The sequence below is a fragment of the Mastomys coucha genome, unplaced genomic scaffold (genome assembly GCF_008632895.1).
Source record: "Mastomys coucha isolate ucsf_1 unplaced genomic scaffold, UCSF_Mcou_1 pScaffold5, whole genome shotgun sequence".
Lineage (NCBI taxonomy): Eukaryota > Metazoa > Chordata > Mammalia > Rodentia > Muridae > Mastomys > Mastomys coucha.
Window position 1 is genome coordinate 56,670,169 of NW_022196911.1, and position 14,489 is coordinate 56,684,657.

At 46.1% G+C, this 14,489-nt stretch overlaps 1 protein-coding gene across 10 annotated transcripts in view; it reads right to left on the reverse strand.

Moving 5' to 3' along the window:
• Epn2 (epsin 2) overlaps positions 1–14,489 on the reverse strand; it is a 66,144-nt gene that overhangs the window by 8,247 nt on the left and 43,408 nt on the right. For 8 of the 10 annotated variants that reach the window (XM_031355132.1, XM_031355129.1, XM_031355136.1 and 5 more), the window contains 4 exons: positions 9,517–9,629; positions 8,826–8,861; positions 7,810–7,920; positions 6,754–6,928 (listed from right to left, as the gene is read on the reverse strand). In XM_031355132.1, coding sequence (XP_031210992.1) covers positions 6,754–6,928; positions 7,810–7,920; positions 8,826–8,861; positions 9,517–9,629 — 435 coding nt within the window. The remainder of the gene's footprint in view (positions 1–6,753; positions 6,929–7,809; positions 7,921–8,825; positions 8,862–9,516; positions 9,630–14,489) is intronic. The other 2 variants (XM_031355134.1, XM_031355137.1) reach the window with 1 other exon arrangement.

The following is a 14,489-nucleotide window of genomic DNA, read 5'->3' on the forward strand; positions in this document are numbered from 1 at the left end:
ATGGTAATTAATAAGCCTTATTTCTTCTTGTATTTTCTTCCTTTGGGAAGGGAGACAGGGATTCATGTGACCCGGGTGGAACTCCATAGCCTTTTAACTATTTTTTGTTGTTTCATATTTCAAGACAGGGTTTCTCTGTGTAACCCTGGTTGTTCTAGAATTCACTCTGCAGACCAGGTTGGCCTAGAATTTAAGAGGTCCGCCTGCCTCTGCCTCCCAAGTGCTGGAATCAAAAGTATGCACTGTGCCTCTCAGCTATAACAATGTTTTAATATCAACAAAAGGATAATTAGTATCAAATACACATTTTAAAACTACAGTCAAGTCTAATGTGAAAAACATTTCTGCCTCTATTGTTACTATTACTATTGATTCTACAAATAATAATAAAGTGCTATGATTAAAGAACACCACCACCTGATGCTTCTAAATTTCAAGCATGTTTCCACAATTATCCTCAGAATAAAAGAAGACTTCCTAGGACTGTCTGCCCAGGTAGAGACTATGGTTTCCTGCAAGCACACTAAAGTTTCTGCCACTGTCCTCAGCGGTGGCACTGTCCAGTTCCTTCCCTGAACACAGTCTTACTTTGCTCACACAGGGTACCTAGATATGCCTTAGAATGCCTTAGCATTCTTCAGCTTCCTGAACAATAATTTTATATTCTTCTGACTCATTATCTCTTTCAAAAATGAGCTCTTCAGGAGCCCCAAAAGATGTGAGCTAGTGTAGACAGCCTCACAGCTTCCATGCTTAGCCTGGCCACTGACTCCCTATGCTCCTAGGACACACCAAAGAAACTCTCTGCCTTCTTTCCCAGGCCCCACTGAACCTGTCTCTTGCCCTGGTCATTCTGGAATCCTCCACTTACCACTCATCTAACCAGGGTTTTTTTCCTGGATTGAGTTCCCTATGGTAGAGGTGGGTAATTGCAGCCCCAATTCTAGTCATGGAGGAACACCCAGCAAGACCGTGACAACTAGGATATATCAGGGCTCAGAGAACAGGGACTTGTCAATCTTAGGAAACTAAGGACTATTCTCTGAGATCTGAAAAGGACTCCATTCCCCTGGACCACTCCTATGAAGTAGAACACTCCATGGGTGATAAAGATGACCCCATCATTAAGTCTTTTGAGCACATAACTTTATACCTCCAAGACTCTAAAATGCCAAAGGGCTTACTTGGATCCTACTCAGATATTGCAGTCACTATCCCCATACCCTTGTAACTTCTAATCTGACTAGGCTACTGGCTAGTATAGTGCAGGAGGGGTGGGAATAAAAGCAGCCTTCACTTCTCCCCAGGCTTGCTGCAGTGACACACCCAAAACCTGTGAGCTAGCTAGATGACATGCATTGTCAAGAAGCATTCCCAGGTGGCACTTTTCCTGTTCTCATGTCCTGCCAACTCCTATTTGGCCTTTCTGTCTAATGCTGCTGCCCCAGAACCACTAGGCTTCGAAACCCTCCAGAAACAACTATCTCCCTGAAAAGTACCTCTGACCTTTCACCCCAAGCCTTCTAGTTTCCCTATGGGCCTGGAACTATGTATGCTTCCAGGTCCTCTACTATCTGTGGCCTGCTCTGCCAGGTCTGTGAACCTGGCCTCAGAAGGATTCACACTACAGGAATGGTACTTCATCAGGCACGGCTCTGTCCCACTGGAGAGAATATTATGGTAGAAATGGTTTGCCAGGGAGAAGGCTGGGCAGGAAGCCAGAAGAGGTGTGGTATGATGACAGAGATCCTAGGACTAATGCCATATGAGAGTCCTAGGGATACAGCATGCTTTCCTGTTCTCTCCCCTACTCACTGGTACCTTACAGGCCCACATAAGAAACCCCATTGCAAGGTATTTCTAGCTCTCTCAGCTAGACAATGCACTGAAGGGATATACACAGTCTAGGGAGATCTCGCTGTCCTGTAGTCCCTGACAACGATGAGCATCAGTGCCTCTCAGAAGACTGCGGCTGTCTTTCCTCTTGCCCACATAAAGAGGCACATCCTATCATATCCAGCCCTCGCTGCCCTCTTTAAAATGAATACCTTAACTCCATGGGAGAGTTTTCTCCTCACCTACTCCCATAGTCTAAGAGGGCCATATACTGCCCTGACAACAAGGAGAATCCTTGTGGCTAAAGTAAACCCCAACTCCCAAAAGTCCTACAGCATCTACAGAGTGAGCTTCCCTATTCCAGGCCATAGGGACAGAAAGTGCAGTTGGCCTTCCAGGGAGCCACTGGGCTTGTAAGAGAACACTGCCTCAGACAATACAGCACAGCAGTTCCCACCTTGCAGGGCACTACTACAAAGGCCTCAATTATAAGTAAAGGTACATACCTCTGGGTAAGTGCTTATGCTCTCTCTCCACAGGTGGGGCTGGAGCGCCTGCCTTCCTACTCTATACCATGTTGGCATCAGGACTAGAGGGAACAAAGAAACCTAGAGCTACAGGTACAGACATGGAGAGCCACTTTCATTGCTACACTGAGAATCCGCACAAGAAGCACCTCAAGGGCTTAGACGCAATGAGGGACAAAGGGTGTGGGACCATGGCTGCCCTTAGAAAGCCCCTGGAGACTTTAGTAAAATATCACACTGTCTCCCTAAGCACGGACTCTGGGGAAAATCTAATATAGATATTTAGTGGGTCTGTTGTGAGATAAATAGGGAGCCAGAATGCATGCAAATCTGAGCTCCTAATGTACTCATGAGCCCTGCCCAAGCCCCTCTCACGTAAGAGACACCCGGCTCAAACACATAACACCCTAGGCTTCCTGCATAGTTGCCTTACTCTACCCTAGCAATTTGTTTAGCATTCCTCCAGCCAAGGAATTCCTCCAGCCTGGGGTGGTGCCTGCCTCTAAGAAGAAACTAATCATTGTACCAGCCTGAAGACAATAGAAAGCCCAGAGCCAGAACACAGGGCAAGAGGGGATTCTGAGACTAAGACGTCCACACCTCCATAAACAGACACCCAACCCATGTCTTTAAGAAGAGTGGAGCTGAAGAGAGAACTCAGTGGTTACAAGTGCTTGATGCTTTAATTCCCAGAACCCACATCAGGTAGCTCACAACTTGTACTTCCAGCTCCAGGGAATTGAATGCCTTCTTTTGGATTCCAGGGCACCCCTATACTTGTGGCATACACAAACAAATAAAAATGAAATAAATCTTTATATAAGTGTCTCAGGCAGCATAAGACAATACAAAGATTAGGAAGAGTATGAGAGGGCAGGCTGCCTATACCTCCCAGTCCAAGTCCTAGAGCTCACCTCAGCTACCCACCACCAGTCTGGACACTTCTCCTGAGCCAGCAGCATAGAGAGCCAGTGAGGACAAAGTAATCAAAACTCAGAGCTCTGAACAGATAATGAAATGCATGCTCAGCTCAAACCCTTGCCAATCCAAAATGACATAGATCATCAGGAATAAACAGTTGAATCCAAATGAGCTGTGTCAAGTTTCCATTCTGCAAGTAACACTGGGGTCCAAGGTGTGTGTAATAGGGACTCTGAAAGCTGATGGCTGAATTTAGTGCCAAATGAATAGAATACCATAGACACAAGCAGGTAGTCCTGTAGCCAACACAGTTTGCTTCAATCACACTGTGAAGAGAATTCCATCCCTTACCCCTAACTCCACAGGAAAGTAGCACACACAGGGCTGGCCCAGCTGCCCTCAGGAGACAGAAAGGGCAATGAGGCCATCACAAGGCTCTTCTATACCTTCAGGTTCTGGCATCAGTAGGTCCTACCGTGCCACACACCCAATAAATAAAGGCTTATTTAAAGCTCAAATGAGTAGAAAGGAGAATGGAACCAAGTTCAGAGAGACAGCAGCTTCCGCCTCCTCTGTAGATCCATTCACATGGAGCCCAGTGGATAAATGAATATTCATGTGCACAGCCGGCAGTCACAGTCCATACTGGGGTCATCAAGAAGCCAGAGCACACCTGCTACAGCCAGGCGGAACTTAAGCTCAATCCTGGCCTTGGCTCTAGTAGGTGGGTAGACTGTAAGGGTGACAAGCCAGCCAAAGCCTTCTGAATTACCAGGCTGTGAGGCCTCTTCAGACCAGGTGGCAGCTTTGTGTATCTAGAACAGAGGAGGAAGTGCCCCGCTGACCTGGCAGGCTCCAACTTCCCTCCTCTGGGCTCTTAGCATTTCCTCCCAAGGCCACTTGGCTCAGCAGTCCCCAGTGCTGCTTGGAAAGAACTGGTAATAACGGGACCCACTACAAACAGTGGCTTTCAGAAAAGCATTCCTTTCATGCAGAGTGGCTCTGTGCTATGGGAAGAGGCTTTAATAATTATGAGTATCCTGGGACTGAGGAGTGGTTCTTACACTTGGGTTTGAGCAGAGGCTAAGCAGTATGCCCATATCACATGCCTGCTCTGGAGCCAGCTCAAAGCTGCAAAAAGCAAAGCACCTGCCTGGGTCAGGTAGCTGGGGCAAAACCCTGACAACACAGTGACTTCGGCATCATCTTTCAATTGCACCTCCACAAGACACATAGCTGCTGAGGAGCTAGTGGCCCAACCACACAGTGCCTACCAATACCACATGAATGAGTACCATGGTTTCCAATGATACCTGGGCACAATTCACAGCACAGCACAAGCTGGGAAATGTATGTGTGTCTGAGTGTAACTATACACAATATGACCTCAATTCGGTTACACAATGTAAGGGGCAAAGGGAGTGGATGGGCAGTTCAGATTTTACCAACAGCTATCTCCATGCTGGAAGGATACACTTTAACTTAGCAGGAACTTGCCAGCAATCCAAGATGTCTAACCACAAGTTCTGAGCTGGGGGTGTGGGGAGGGGGGCGGGGAATTTCTGGGCTTTGGTAATCTGTGTATTCCTCCAGTCACCAGTAAAAATGTCAAATGTGTGAGAGCCAAGAGTGGGCACGTATCAGCCTCAGAGAGCTATCCCTGAGCAGCATCCCCGTTCAGAATAGTTTTAATCCTCACCACCATGTAAAAAATTGACAGTGATCATTTGGGTTTTAGTTTAATCTTCTCTTTTGAAAATTAGATTCACAATGGCCAGAAACTAAACACAATGCAAATGTGTTTAGGAGACTGTGTGCATATGGAACCACATCCACAGTAGATATTTCTGGATAAACACCCACTAAATTGCAGACAAGCTCCAACAAAGGCCACAGTAATGTGACTTTGTTAATATGATAATGTCCACAACAAACAAGTCTTTACAAACCAAATCATAATAGCAGGCTGGTGGCTAGGAGTTGAGTATGGATTCTTTCTGGGGAAGTGGAAATAAATTCCATTCTATCTTGTAGCAATAGTTATACAACTCTGTGAATGTATGGGGTTTATTGTTTTGTTTTGTTAAATATTACAACTTAAAATAGTCAGAATGGTAAATTTCATCTCCATTTGAAGAGCAAGCAAAGGACATATCCCAACAGAGCTCTTGGTACCTGTTCCCACAGCAGGCCGTGTCCTATTCAGGCTCCCTGGCACAGCTTCTGTATGTGACACTGATCCAACCCACTAAGAATTCTCTATAGCTGGATCTGGATAATGATCATTTAACAAAAAGACTGTTTTACAGATCTAGGAGAAGGGAGCATCAAAGCCAGTACTAGAAAATCTACTATCCCTGGAACACCACAATACTTCCTCCACATCTGCCCATATTCTACTCTTCAAAAGTACAACCACCACAGGATTCCTGGTCTCCAATGAATAAGAACTCAGAAAACATTACTTGGCCCCAGGAAGCTGGCAAGCTCCACATAACACTGTAGCCAAATATATGCTAAAGAGTATCTGAGGCTGACACAGCTTTTAGACCAAATACAAGCACTTACAAGATAGAGACCAGTTCCTGAATTACTTGACACCCACTCCTTTCCCCTCACCTTTCTACCTGCTGCCCATGTCGCAATGCATGGGCCCCTCTGTCTGGATTTGCATGTGTGCCCTCCCCACCCCCGAATTACCCACACCTTCTGACACACTATTCTACAGGACACTGTTTCTCAGTGCCCACCCATCTCTAAGATGCTCAACCCACTGCTCTGATCTGACAGGCTCTTGCCAAAGCCTGGTTTACACAGCACTGCTACCAGCTGTGCCCATCCTGCCCAGGACAGGAACCATTCATTATGTGTGTCTCAGATTCTTCACACAGCAGGACAGAGCCTAGCATTCGGTATACTTTAACAAACATCCAGAGAACGGAGCAGAGCACAAAAGAAGGTCCAGATTAGAAAAAAAAGAACACAGGTACACACATCACTGGCATGTCCAACAGGGTTCTGAGAACGGGGCTGGAAGCATAAAGACTCGAAGACCAAGCTCCCTACTAGCAATTAAGATATTTCATGTGCCAGGAATATTACCCACAATAAGTTAATTCTGCCAAGTTCATGTTTCAAATCAGACTAAAAATTCTCTTACATTTACCAATAAGCAAAACTCAGAAATAAAGCTCACTGGACTTATTATTGCTTTAAGTAACAAGAATAGCAGCCAATGTGTCCTCTTTTCATTAGTAGTGGTGGTAAGTGTATCTCATGTTTTTCTCTGTGTATGTATTATGACTACTTGAGCTTGAACTGGGTGCAAGAACTGAAATGTCGTCTACAGCAGGGACAGGTTGTTTCTGATACATGGATGAGGCAGTAAGAAATGAGCCAGCTAAGAGAAAGAAAGCATCTATCTCCCCATCAAACAGACAAGCCTAGGGAAAAACAGCAATCTATTTACCAAATGATGGCCAGGGGTCAGTAATGTTCGCAGGAGCCACTGTTCCACCCCAGGGGTTGGTCTGGTTAGCAGAGGCTCCTGTACTCCAGGGCTCAGTTTTCTGTGTAACAGGGCCTGAGCTGGGGAGGGCATCCATTAAATCCAACAAGGTAGTCTGCTGTGAGTGGGAGCCTGGCTGTTAAGACAAACAGAAGGGTTTCATTTGGTTATAGTCATAGCAAATATCCACATACTAAGCATAAATATTTGTTCTCACCACAGCACAGGCCTTCTGGGCGAAGTCCTGAATAACTTGGAAATTGAGTAGCTCCAACCCCATCCCTGCTTCCTAGAGGAGCCAGGAATCCAGTACACCAAGCTTGCCACATGGTCACAGAGTACTCAGGGCTCCCAAACTCTCTCAAGAGAATTCTGGCGTTGGCCCAGACTGTGATCACTCATCATCCTCCCTCTTCGCCTGTCTTTAGTTTCCTGGCTACCAGCACCTAATACCCAGTCTAAAGGAAACAGAGGGGGCTGGCTGGCTCGCTCTCTGTGTCTGTTTCTGTCTCTCTTTCTGGCTCCCCACCGTTCCTATTCTCATGACCACAACATCTGTCATCTGGGCCCTGTGGCATCATATCAGGTGATGCCACTAGTATGCTGATAGTATCCTATTAAAGTTTATCAGAGCAGAGCCACATCCTGGTCACCTAGCAAAGTAAAGGGGATAGGGGATGGGGTCAGGGGACAAAGACCAGTAAACCAATGGCTTCTGGAGACTAAAAAATATCCCCAAGTACCACTGTGAAACTGACACTGCTGCTGCCATTCTCCTTTTACAGATGACATCAAGTGTCTTCTGGTCAGTGTGTGTGTGTGTGTGTGTGTGTGTGTGTGCGCGCGCGCGCGCGCGCGCGCGCGTGCGCGTGCACACATTGTTTTATTGTGTTCTCACTGGTGTTCACCACAACATGGGTTCAATATGGAACTTAGCATCCTGCAGTGTGTCCTACCCTCACTGTAGGCCACAGGGGTACCTGAAACAACCACCAGAGAACAACTTCAAACATTTACCTTGCAGCAAGCTTTCACCTCTTTCTTTTTTGGAACTTTTACTGTGTCTCTCCGGCTTTCTTCCAGAGCCATCTGCAATCTGAGGTCATCACCCCGCCTGAGGCGTTCTTCCTGGAGTGGGACAATGGAGCTTGAGGCTGAGGGTAATGTTGACAGCCACACAGCAGGGCACAAGGCCACACTAGCCAGCAACAGGAAAAGCCCTGCATCATGTGGCATTTCAAGGGAGAATATAGTTCATCTGGAAACAATGGCTTTCCATTCCCAGAGGGATCACAGAGGTTCCTCCTTCAGAGGCTGTCTGAGGTCATACCAGCAACACTCAGGCACCACCAAAATGGGGAAACAAAATATTTAATCTAAAATATTTCTCATGGCTGGACAGATGACTCAGCAATTAAGAGCACTTGCTTTTACAGAAGACCCAGATCAGTACATAGCACCCACATAATGGCTCACAACCATTTGTAACTCCAGTTACAGAGGATTCAACAGGCATGCATGTGATACACATACATGCATGCAGGCAAATCATTCATCCACATAGAATGAAAACAGTGTTTCCTTATAGAACACAAATCTGACAACCAGGAAAGAATTAGAAAAGCTGAAAAACACATATTATTCGAATCCCCAGAGTGGACACTCTCTGAACAACTGTGCAGTTGTATGGTTTCTAGTAGAAACAATTCATCTTATTTAAGGGTAAGTCACTTGCAAAAGACAGTCCTGGCCTAACTTCTATATGATTAAAACATACTCTTGGGTTTTAGCTAAAAAGGCTGAAGCCATCCACCCATCCCAGAAACTTCAGTAAGACCTCCTGGGCACCTTGATCCCCTGGAGCCATGAGCTTACTTTGGGCAGATTTAATGGCTGCAGGTTCTCTACAGGGGGCAGAGGCCAGGATCAAAGCTGCCCATTGTTGCTGTTACAGACATACCAACTATGCCGGCCAAACCTCTCTGTGTTCACATTTAACACCCAACATTCTTCTCTCCATACGAGGGGTGTACCTTGCTGCCTCTGGCTGTCTGCACGCTTTCTGATGACTGAAAGCAAAGGGACACTGTCTAAAGGTGTTTGAATTGCCCCTTTTGCTCCTCCATTTTAAAGTAATGCATGCTTATTATAAAATAAGGTATAGAGGGGAACAAAACCACACACAGGCTCAATATTAGAGCACTTCCTTACAGAGGGGTCTGGGTTCCATCTTATACCACGTACTTTAAAAAAATCTATGCTGCTTCTACCATGCCCGCATGCACACTCTTTCCTGAAGCTTCCCTTCCAGCCTTCTAGATTCCCATACATCTGCCACAGGGTATATTGCCCTGGCAGGGACCAGGCCCACCCCACCTACCCACCGCCCTCAACCCAGGCCTGTCCTGCTCATTGCCCTGTATGCTGGCACCTCAAGGAGGCTGGAAGCACACAGCTCCCTCAGAAGTCCCTGGACATAAGTCTGCATAGGAACTTCACTCAGGGTTAGCTGCTTCTCTGAACACTGACCTTCCTGAAAACCTTTCCTAGTTATAGCTCTGCCTGGGCTAGGAGCTCTGAATGCACTGTAGCCACAAGACATGAACTCATCAAGTAAGTGCCTTAAAGACAGGGCTGTGTGTGTGTTTCCAGGAGCCTCCCCTCCTCCCCCCCAAGGAACACCAAGGTAAAGACCCCCACGAGCTCAACCACACAAGCACTGACCTGTTCTGCAACCTCTCTGCTCATGGCAAGTGCCAGTTGCAGCTGCAGCTCCTCTTCTCCACTTGTCTGTGGCCGGGCCTGCTCCAACTCAGAGGACACTCGTGGGGAAGTAGCTGTGAAATGGGGGACATGGGGGAGGGGGGCAAGTCATCACATGCAAAGACAAAGCTGTCTGTCTCTCTTATTCCTAGCACAAGATAGTACTCAGTTTTCATCTCAAATCCACAATGGCCCAGCAAAAGGATAAGATAAAGCTACAGGTATTTCAGAATTAAAATTAAGCAATAGTCAAACACAACTGCACATCTAAAGGAGACACATGAAACCTTGGCTGAAGGTCAGGCCCCAGGAGGATCAAATCTCAGTCTTCACAGCAGACCTCTACTCCAGAGAAATGGACCATCAAACAGAAACCTAAGACAAGAGTTCTTGAAGAGCCTTCAGTCATGTGAAGGAGCCCAAGAGACCAAAGGCTCCAATCAAAACACTAACATTTAGAAGACATGCTTAGGAAAAGGAAGCCCACACAGTTCTGTGTAGACCAAGTACTTGTGTAACACTGCACACAGGTGTGTTTTGCTCAAGTATCTGGTTAGTTAACATTGACAGGCTCCTGTGAATATTATTTTCATTGAATGTGTGAAATGCAGAGACCTAGCTGAGACACCAAATCCCAAACCAGGAAATCCACATTCACAGTAACCTGGGGACTTTCAGATTAGGAGAGAAAATGCAACAGGATCTGATGTACAGAGTACAAGAGAGCAGGAGCAGGAGCCTGGGTGTATACCCACCTCTACACACTCCCAGCTTCAATAAACTACAGATGCAAACCTACCCACGAAAGGAGCCATGTGTCTGTCTGATGGTTCCTGGCTCGGGTCTCCTCTGGGCTTCTGTGTAGCTCAACACACCCTCCTCCCCCTGGCTCAACAACTGCAGAGCTTTAGTTTCCTGCACTGGGACCCACAGAGTAGCCAGCCCTCACTCCAGACCAGTAAACCTTTATACTTTACACAGTGAATGCCTGCATTCATGGATGGATGGGTAGGTAAGTGGGTAGAAAGAAGACAAGTCAATTTCATAGCTTGGGCTAATTGTTTTAAATGTTCTAATCTGTACTAAGAAATTCCTTCTTTCATGAATTGGAGCAAAGGTCTACCCAGACTGCTTACCACAGACAACACTTTCTCCATCTCTAGTCTAAACTTGGTTCCTAGGCGCTGCCTCCTTGGCAGAAGGTAAGAGGTCAGGAATAACTGCTTACAAAGATGGTTTCTAGATAGCCAGCCAGGCCCAGGCTACAGAGATAATAAGATTTAACTTGGAATCATTCATGGTGGTGGTGGCGGCGGCGGCAGTGGCAGCAGCAACCAGTAGTCTCATATCTCCTGTCCTGAGCAGGCAAAACAAAAGCTGCAGTAAAAACTCCATCATAAATAAAATCAAGCCTTATCCCATCCTAAAGCATCACCCCAATTATACTTTTCACAGGACGCCTTCAGAAATGCAAGTGGATTGTAATAAAACTGCCTCAAATCCACTTTACTGACTAGATTTAACAATATTCTTTTTAAGCCAGGCATGGTAGCGCACGCCTTTAATCCCAGCACTTTTGGGAGGCAGAGGCAGGCAGATTTCTGAGTTCGAGGCCAGCCTGGTCTACAGAGTGAGTTCCAGGACAGCCAGGGCTACACAGAGAAACCCTGTCTCGAAAAACCAAAAGAAAAAAAAATAACACAATATTCTTTTTAACGCACACACACCCTTTTGGTTGATTTTGTTCCCAATCTCACGGATACCAATCAGAATACTTAGGTCTCTACTTTCTCATGCTCAAGAAGGAAAGAACTCATCAACTAGACTGGAGAGGAAAAAGGCAGTGAGCCAGACATCTCTAGGAGGCAGACCTGGGAAATTCCTGCTCACTTAAGAGTGTGGCCTCTTTGCACAAATCCATACCAATGAAAACTGGGAAAGGAATAGTTAACAAATCCCTTGCTGAGATCAGGTACAGCACTGATATCCTGTTTACGACCAAATGAGAACTGAAGAAGAGACTTCACCCTGGCGTGGAGTGCTCACTCAGATAGTGAATCTTATCCTGTAGGGAAGGCTGCTCACTAGCCATCAAGTCACAGGAGAGCCACCAGGTCAAGAAAAAACAGGGCTCTGAGCAGATTTGTTGCTGCAAAGAGGTCTCTCAGTTTTCAGGGCTGCTAAATATACCTGTGAGGCCAGATGGGCTTCAAATGCAAATGGAACATACTACTGTTACAGTCACCAAGGCAGTGAGAATGGTGGAGAGCCGGTCAGTGTGGAACTTCAAGACAAGGGGTACTAAAAGTAGGATATTCCCTAGACACTGCGGTTTTATAAACAGATGCGCAGCTCTCAGCTCCACAGGTGGCAGAATTCACAGCTACCACCCACACAATCAGCTGAGTATGCACAGCAGGCCCTGGCTTACTTAGGGAGACACTCTGGCCTCAGTGATGGCATCTCAACCCCACAAAGAGACTTTTGTGCCCAGGCGCATGACAGGGAACACAGATGTTCCTGTGAGCCAAGCCTGAATGGATTCTCTGACTAACTAACCTGGCCCTACTCTGAGCATCTGAAGGCTCACATTTACAGACTCAAGGAAAAACAAGCATTTCCCTCAAAGTCTGTCCTTGAAGATGAAGACACAGACTCAGTGAATAGAGTGCTTGCTGAGCAAACACAGGTTCAAATCCTCAGCACACATTTAAAAAGATGGGTGTAGCTGTGCCCTCAGGCCAACTGAATACTAGAGGTGGGGAGAAAAGGAAACAGGAGAATCACTGGGATTCCCTAGCTGCCAGCATAGCTCCATGTACAATGAGACACCTGTCTCAACGTATAAAATAGAGAGCGATAGAGCAAGACATTCAAGGGTCTTTTTCTGGCCTGTAAACACCAACAGCTGGTCCCACAGGAAGCCATAGAGATCAGAGTTTCCCAACTAGGTGGTGTTCTGCCTACTCCCGATGAAGCTAGGTGTGATACATACCTGTAATCTGAGTCCTGGGAAGATAGAGGCAAGAGGATCTGGAATCCAAGGCCTTCGGTTGCTACATCTTAAGTTAGAGGCCAGTATGAGCTACCAGAAGACCTGTCTCAATAAAGACAAAAGTGAGCATACGCGGTTCTGCATAGTGGCACATGCTGTAATCTCAGCACTCGGGGGCAGGGACAGCAGCAGGAGTAGGGATGATAGGCAGAAGAACAGATTGAGGACAGCCTTGACTGCTTTTGAGTTACAGGTCAGTATGGCCTAAACTGCTTCAAAACAAAAACTGAACTGATGAGCAAACAATCTACCCAAGACATGAACAGTTTGTCCATAATGTGTCAGTGTGTCAGTGTGTCCATAACACACAATGTTGGAACCAATTCAGGCATGCTGTTCAGATGGATCAGACTGGCTACCCTTAAGGGAAGTTCTCTTGTTGAAAGACCTGTCAACCATAAAAGAGTTTCACTACCTGGAGGCTCCCAAATCCCCTCAGGTCCCAAACTGACAAATTGCTGAATAAGCTGGTGACTATGATAAAATTTTTATTTTTTATTTTTTTATTTTTTTAAAGATTTATGTAACAATTATACATAAGTACACTGCAGCTATCTTTAGACACCCCAGAAGAGGGCATCAGATCTCATTGCGGATAGTTGTGAGCCATCATGTGGTTGCTGGGATTTGAACTCACAACCTTCGGAAGAGCATTTGGCACTCTTAACCGCTGAGCCATCTCTCCAGCCCTATTTTTTTATTTTTTATTTAATTTTGTTTTTTGTTTTTCGAGACAGGGTTTCTCTGTGTAGCCCTGGTTGTCCTGGAACTCACTCTGTAGACCAGGCTGGCCTCGAACTCAGAAATCTGCCAGCCTCTGCCTCCCAAGTGCTGGGATTAAAGGCAAGTGCCACCAATGCCCAGCTAGAATTCTTTTTTGTTTTTGTTGTACTTTGTTTTTTTAAGAAAGGCCTCTTTATGTAGTCTTGGCTGTCCTGGAAGTCACTATGTAGGCTGGTCTAGAACTCATAGAGATCCATCTGCACTTGCTTCTGTCTCTAAAAGAGCTGGGATTAAATGTCTGCACCACAACACCAGCTTAAAATAAGAATCTTGGGCAGAGCAGACAAAGGCAGTCCTGTATCAGTGGAGGGAAAGAAGATGTGCACATTTTTCTTCCTTTTCATTACTCCCTGATGGATACATAAAGCAATGGTTCCTTGGCATTCTCCTAGCTACAGGTATCACAAACAAAGCAGGGCTGTTTCACAGAGGGAGTGTCAGCTCATACACAACTACTGTAAGCCATGGAGCGAATCTTCCAAATGGTTCTGAATCCAATATTAAGGATAATCAGGCACCACTATGATGTATGCAGTTGTTAGAATATTTACAGGCTTGTGTAAGAACCTGGAGAAATGCTTCTGTTAGGACAGCATGAGATGGAAGGGTCATGAAGTTTTATGAAGAGACTGAAATGTTAGGGAAAAAATTCAGGAGGAGTACACCAACAAAGCCAACAGCTGCCAGCAGCAGGACTGCAGGACACTCCCTTCATTCTTTCTCACTCATATAATGACAACAGAGCAGACTGACTTACCTGGGCCAACATCACACCCACTAGTGACTACAGGAAAGGTAAGCCCATGGGAAGAAGCCACCCTGAACACTAAAGGAGGAGAGTGACTACCTGCTGCCTCTAACTATCCAAAGGGCCTTGCCACAGGCCATCAGGAAAGGGAGAGGTGAGGAAGAATGCTAAAGAATACTGCAGCTGAGTGAAGCCTGACAGAATCTAATCCAGAGCTGTACTTTGCAATCTCGCAGCACCTCACACTATGACAGGGTTTTTGATTTGAGGTGTGGTCAGGTGTGGCCTAGGCTTAGGGACTTTTGGAGCCATTTAAAAGTTCCTGGACAGCTTGATATGGTAGAGTGC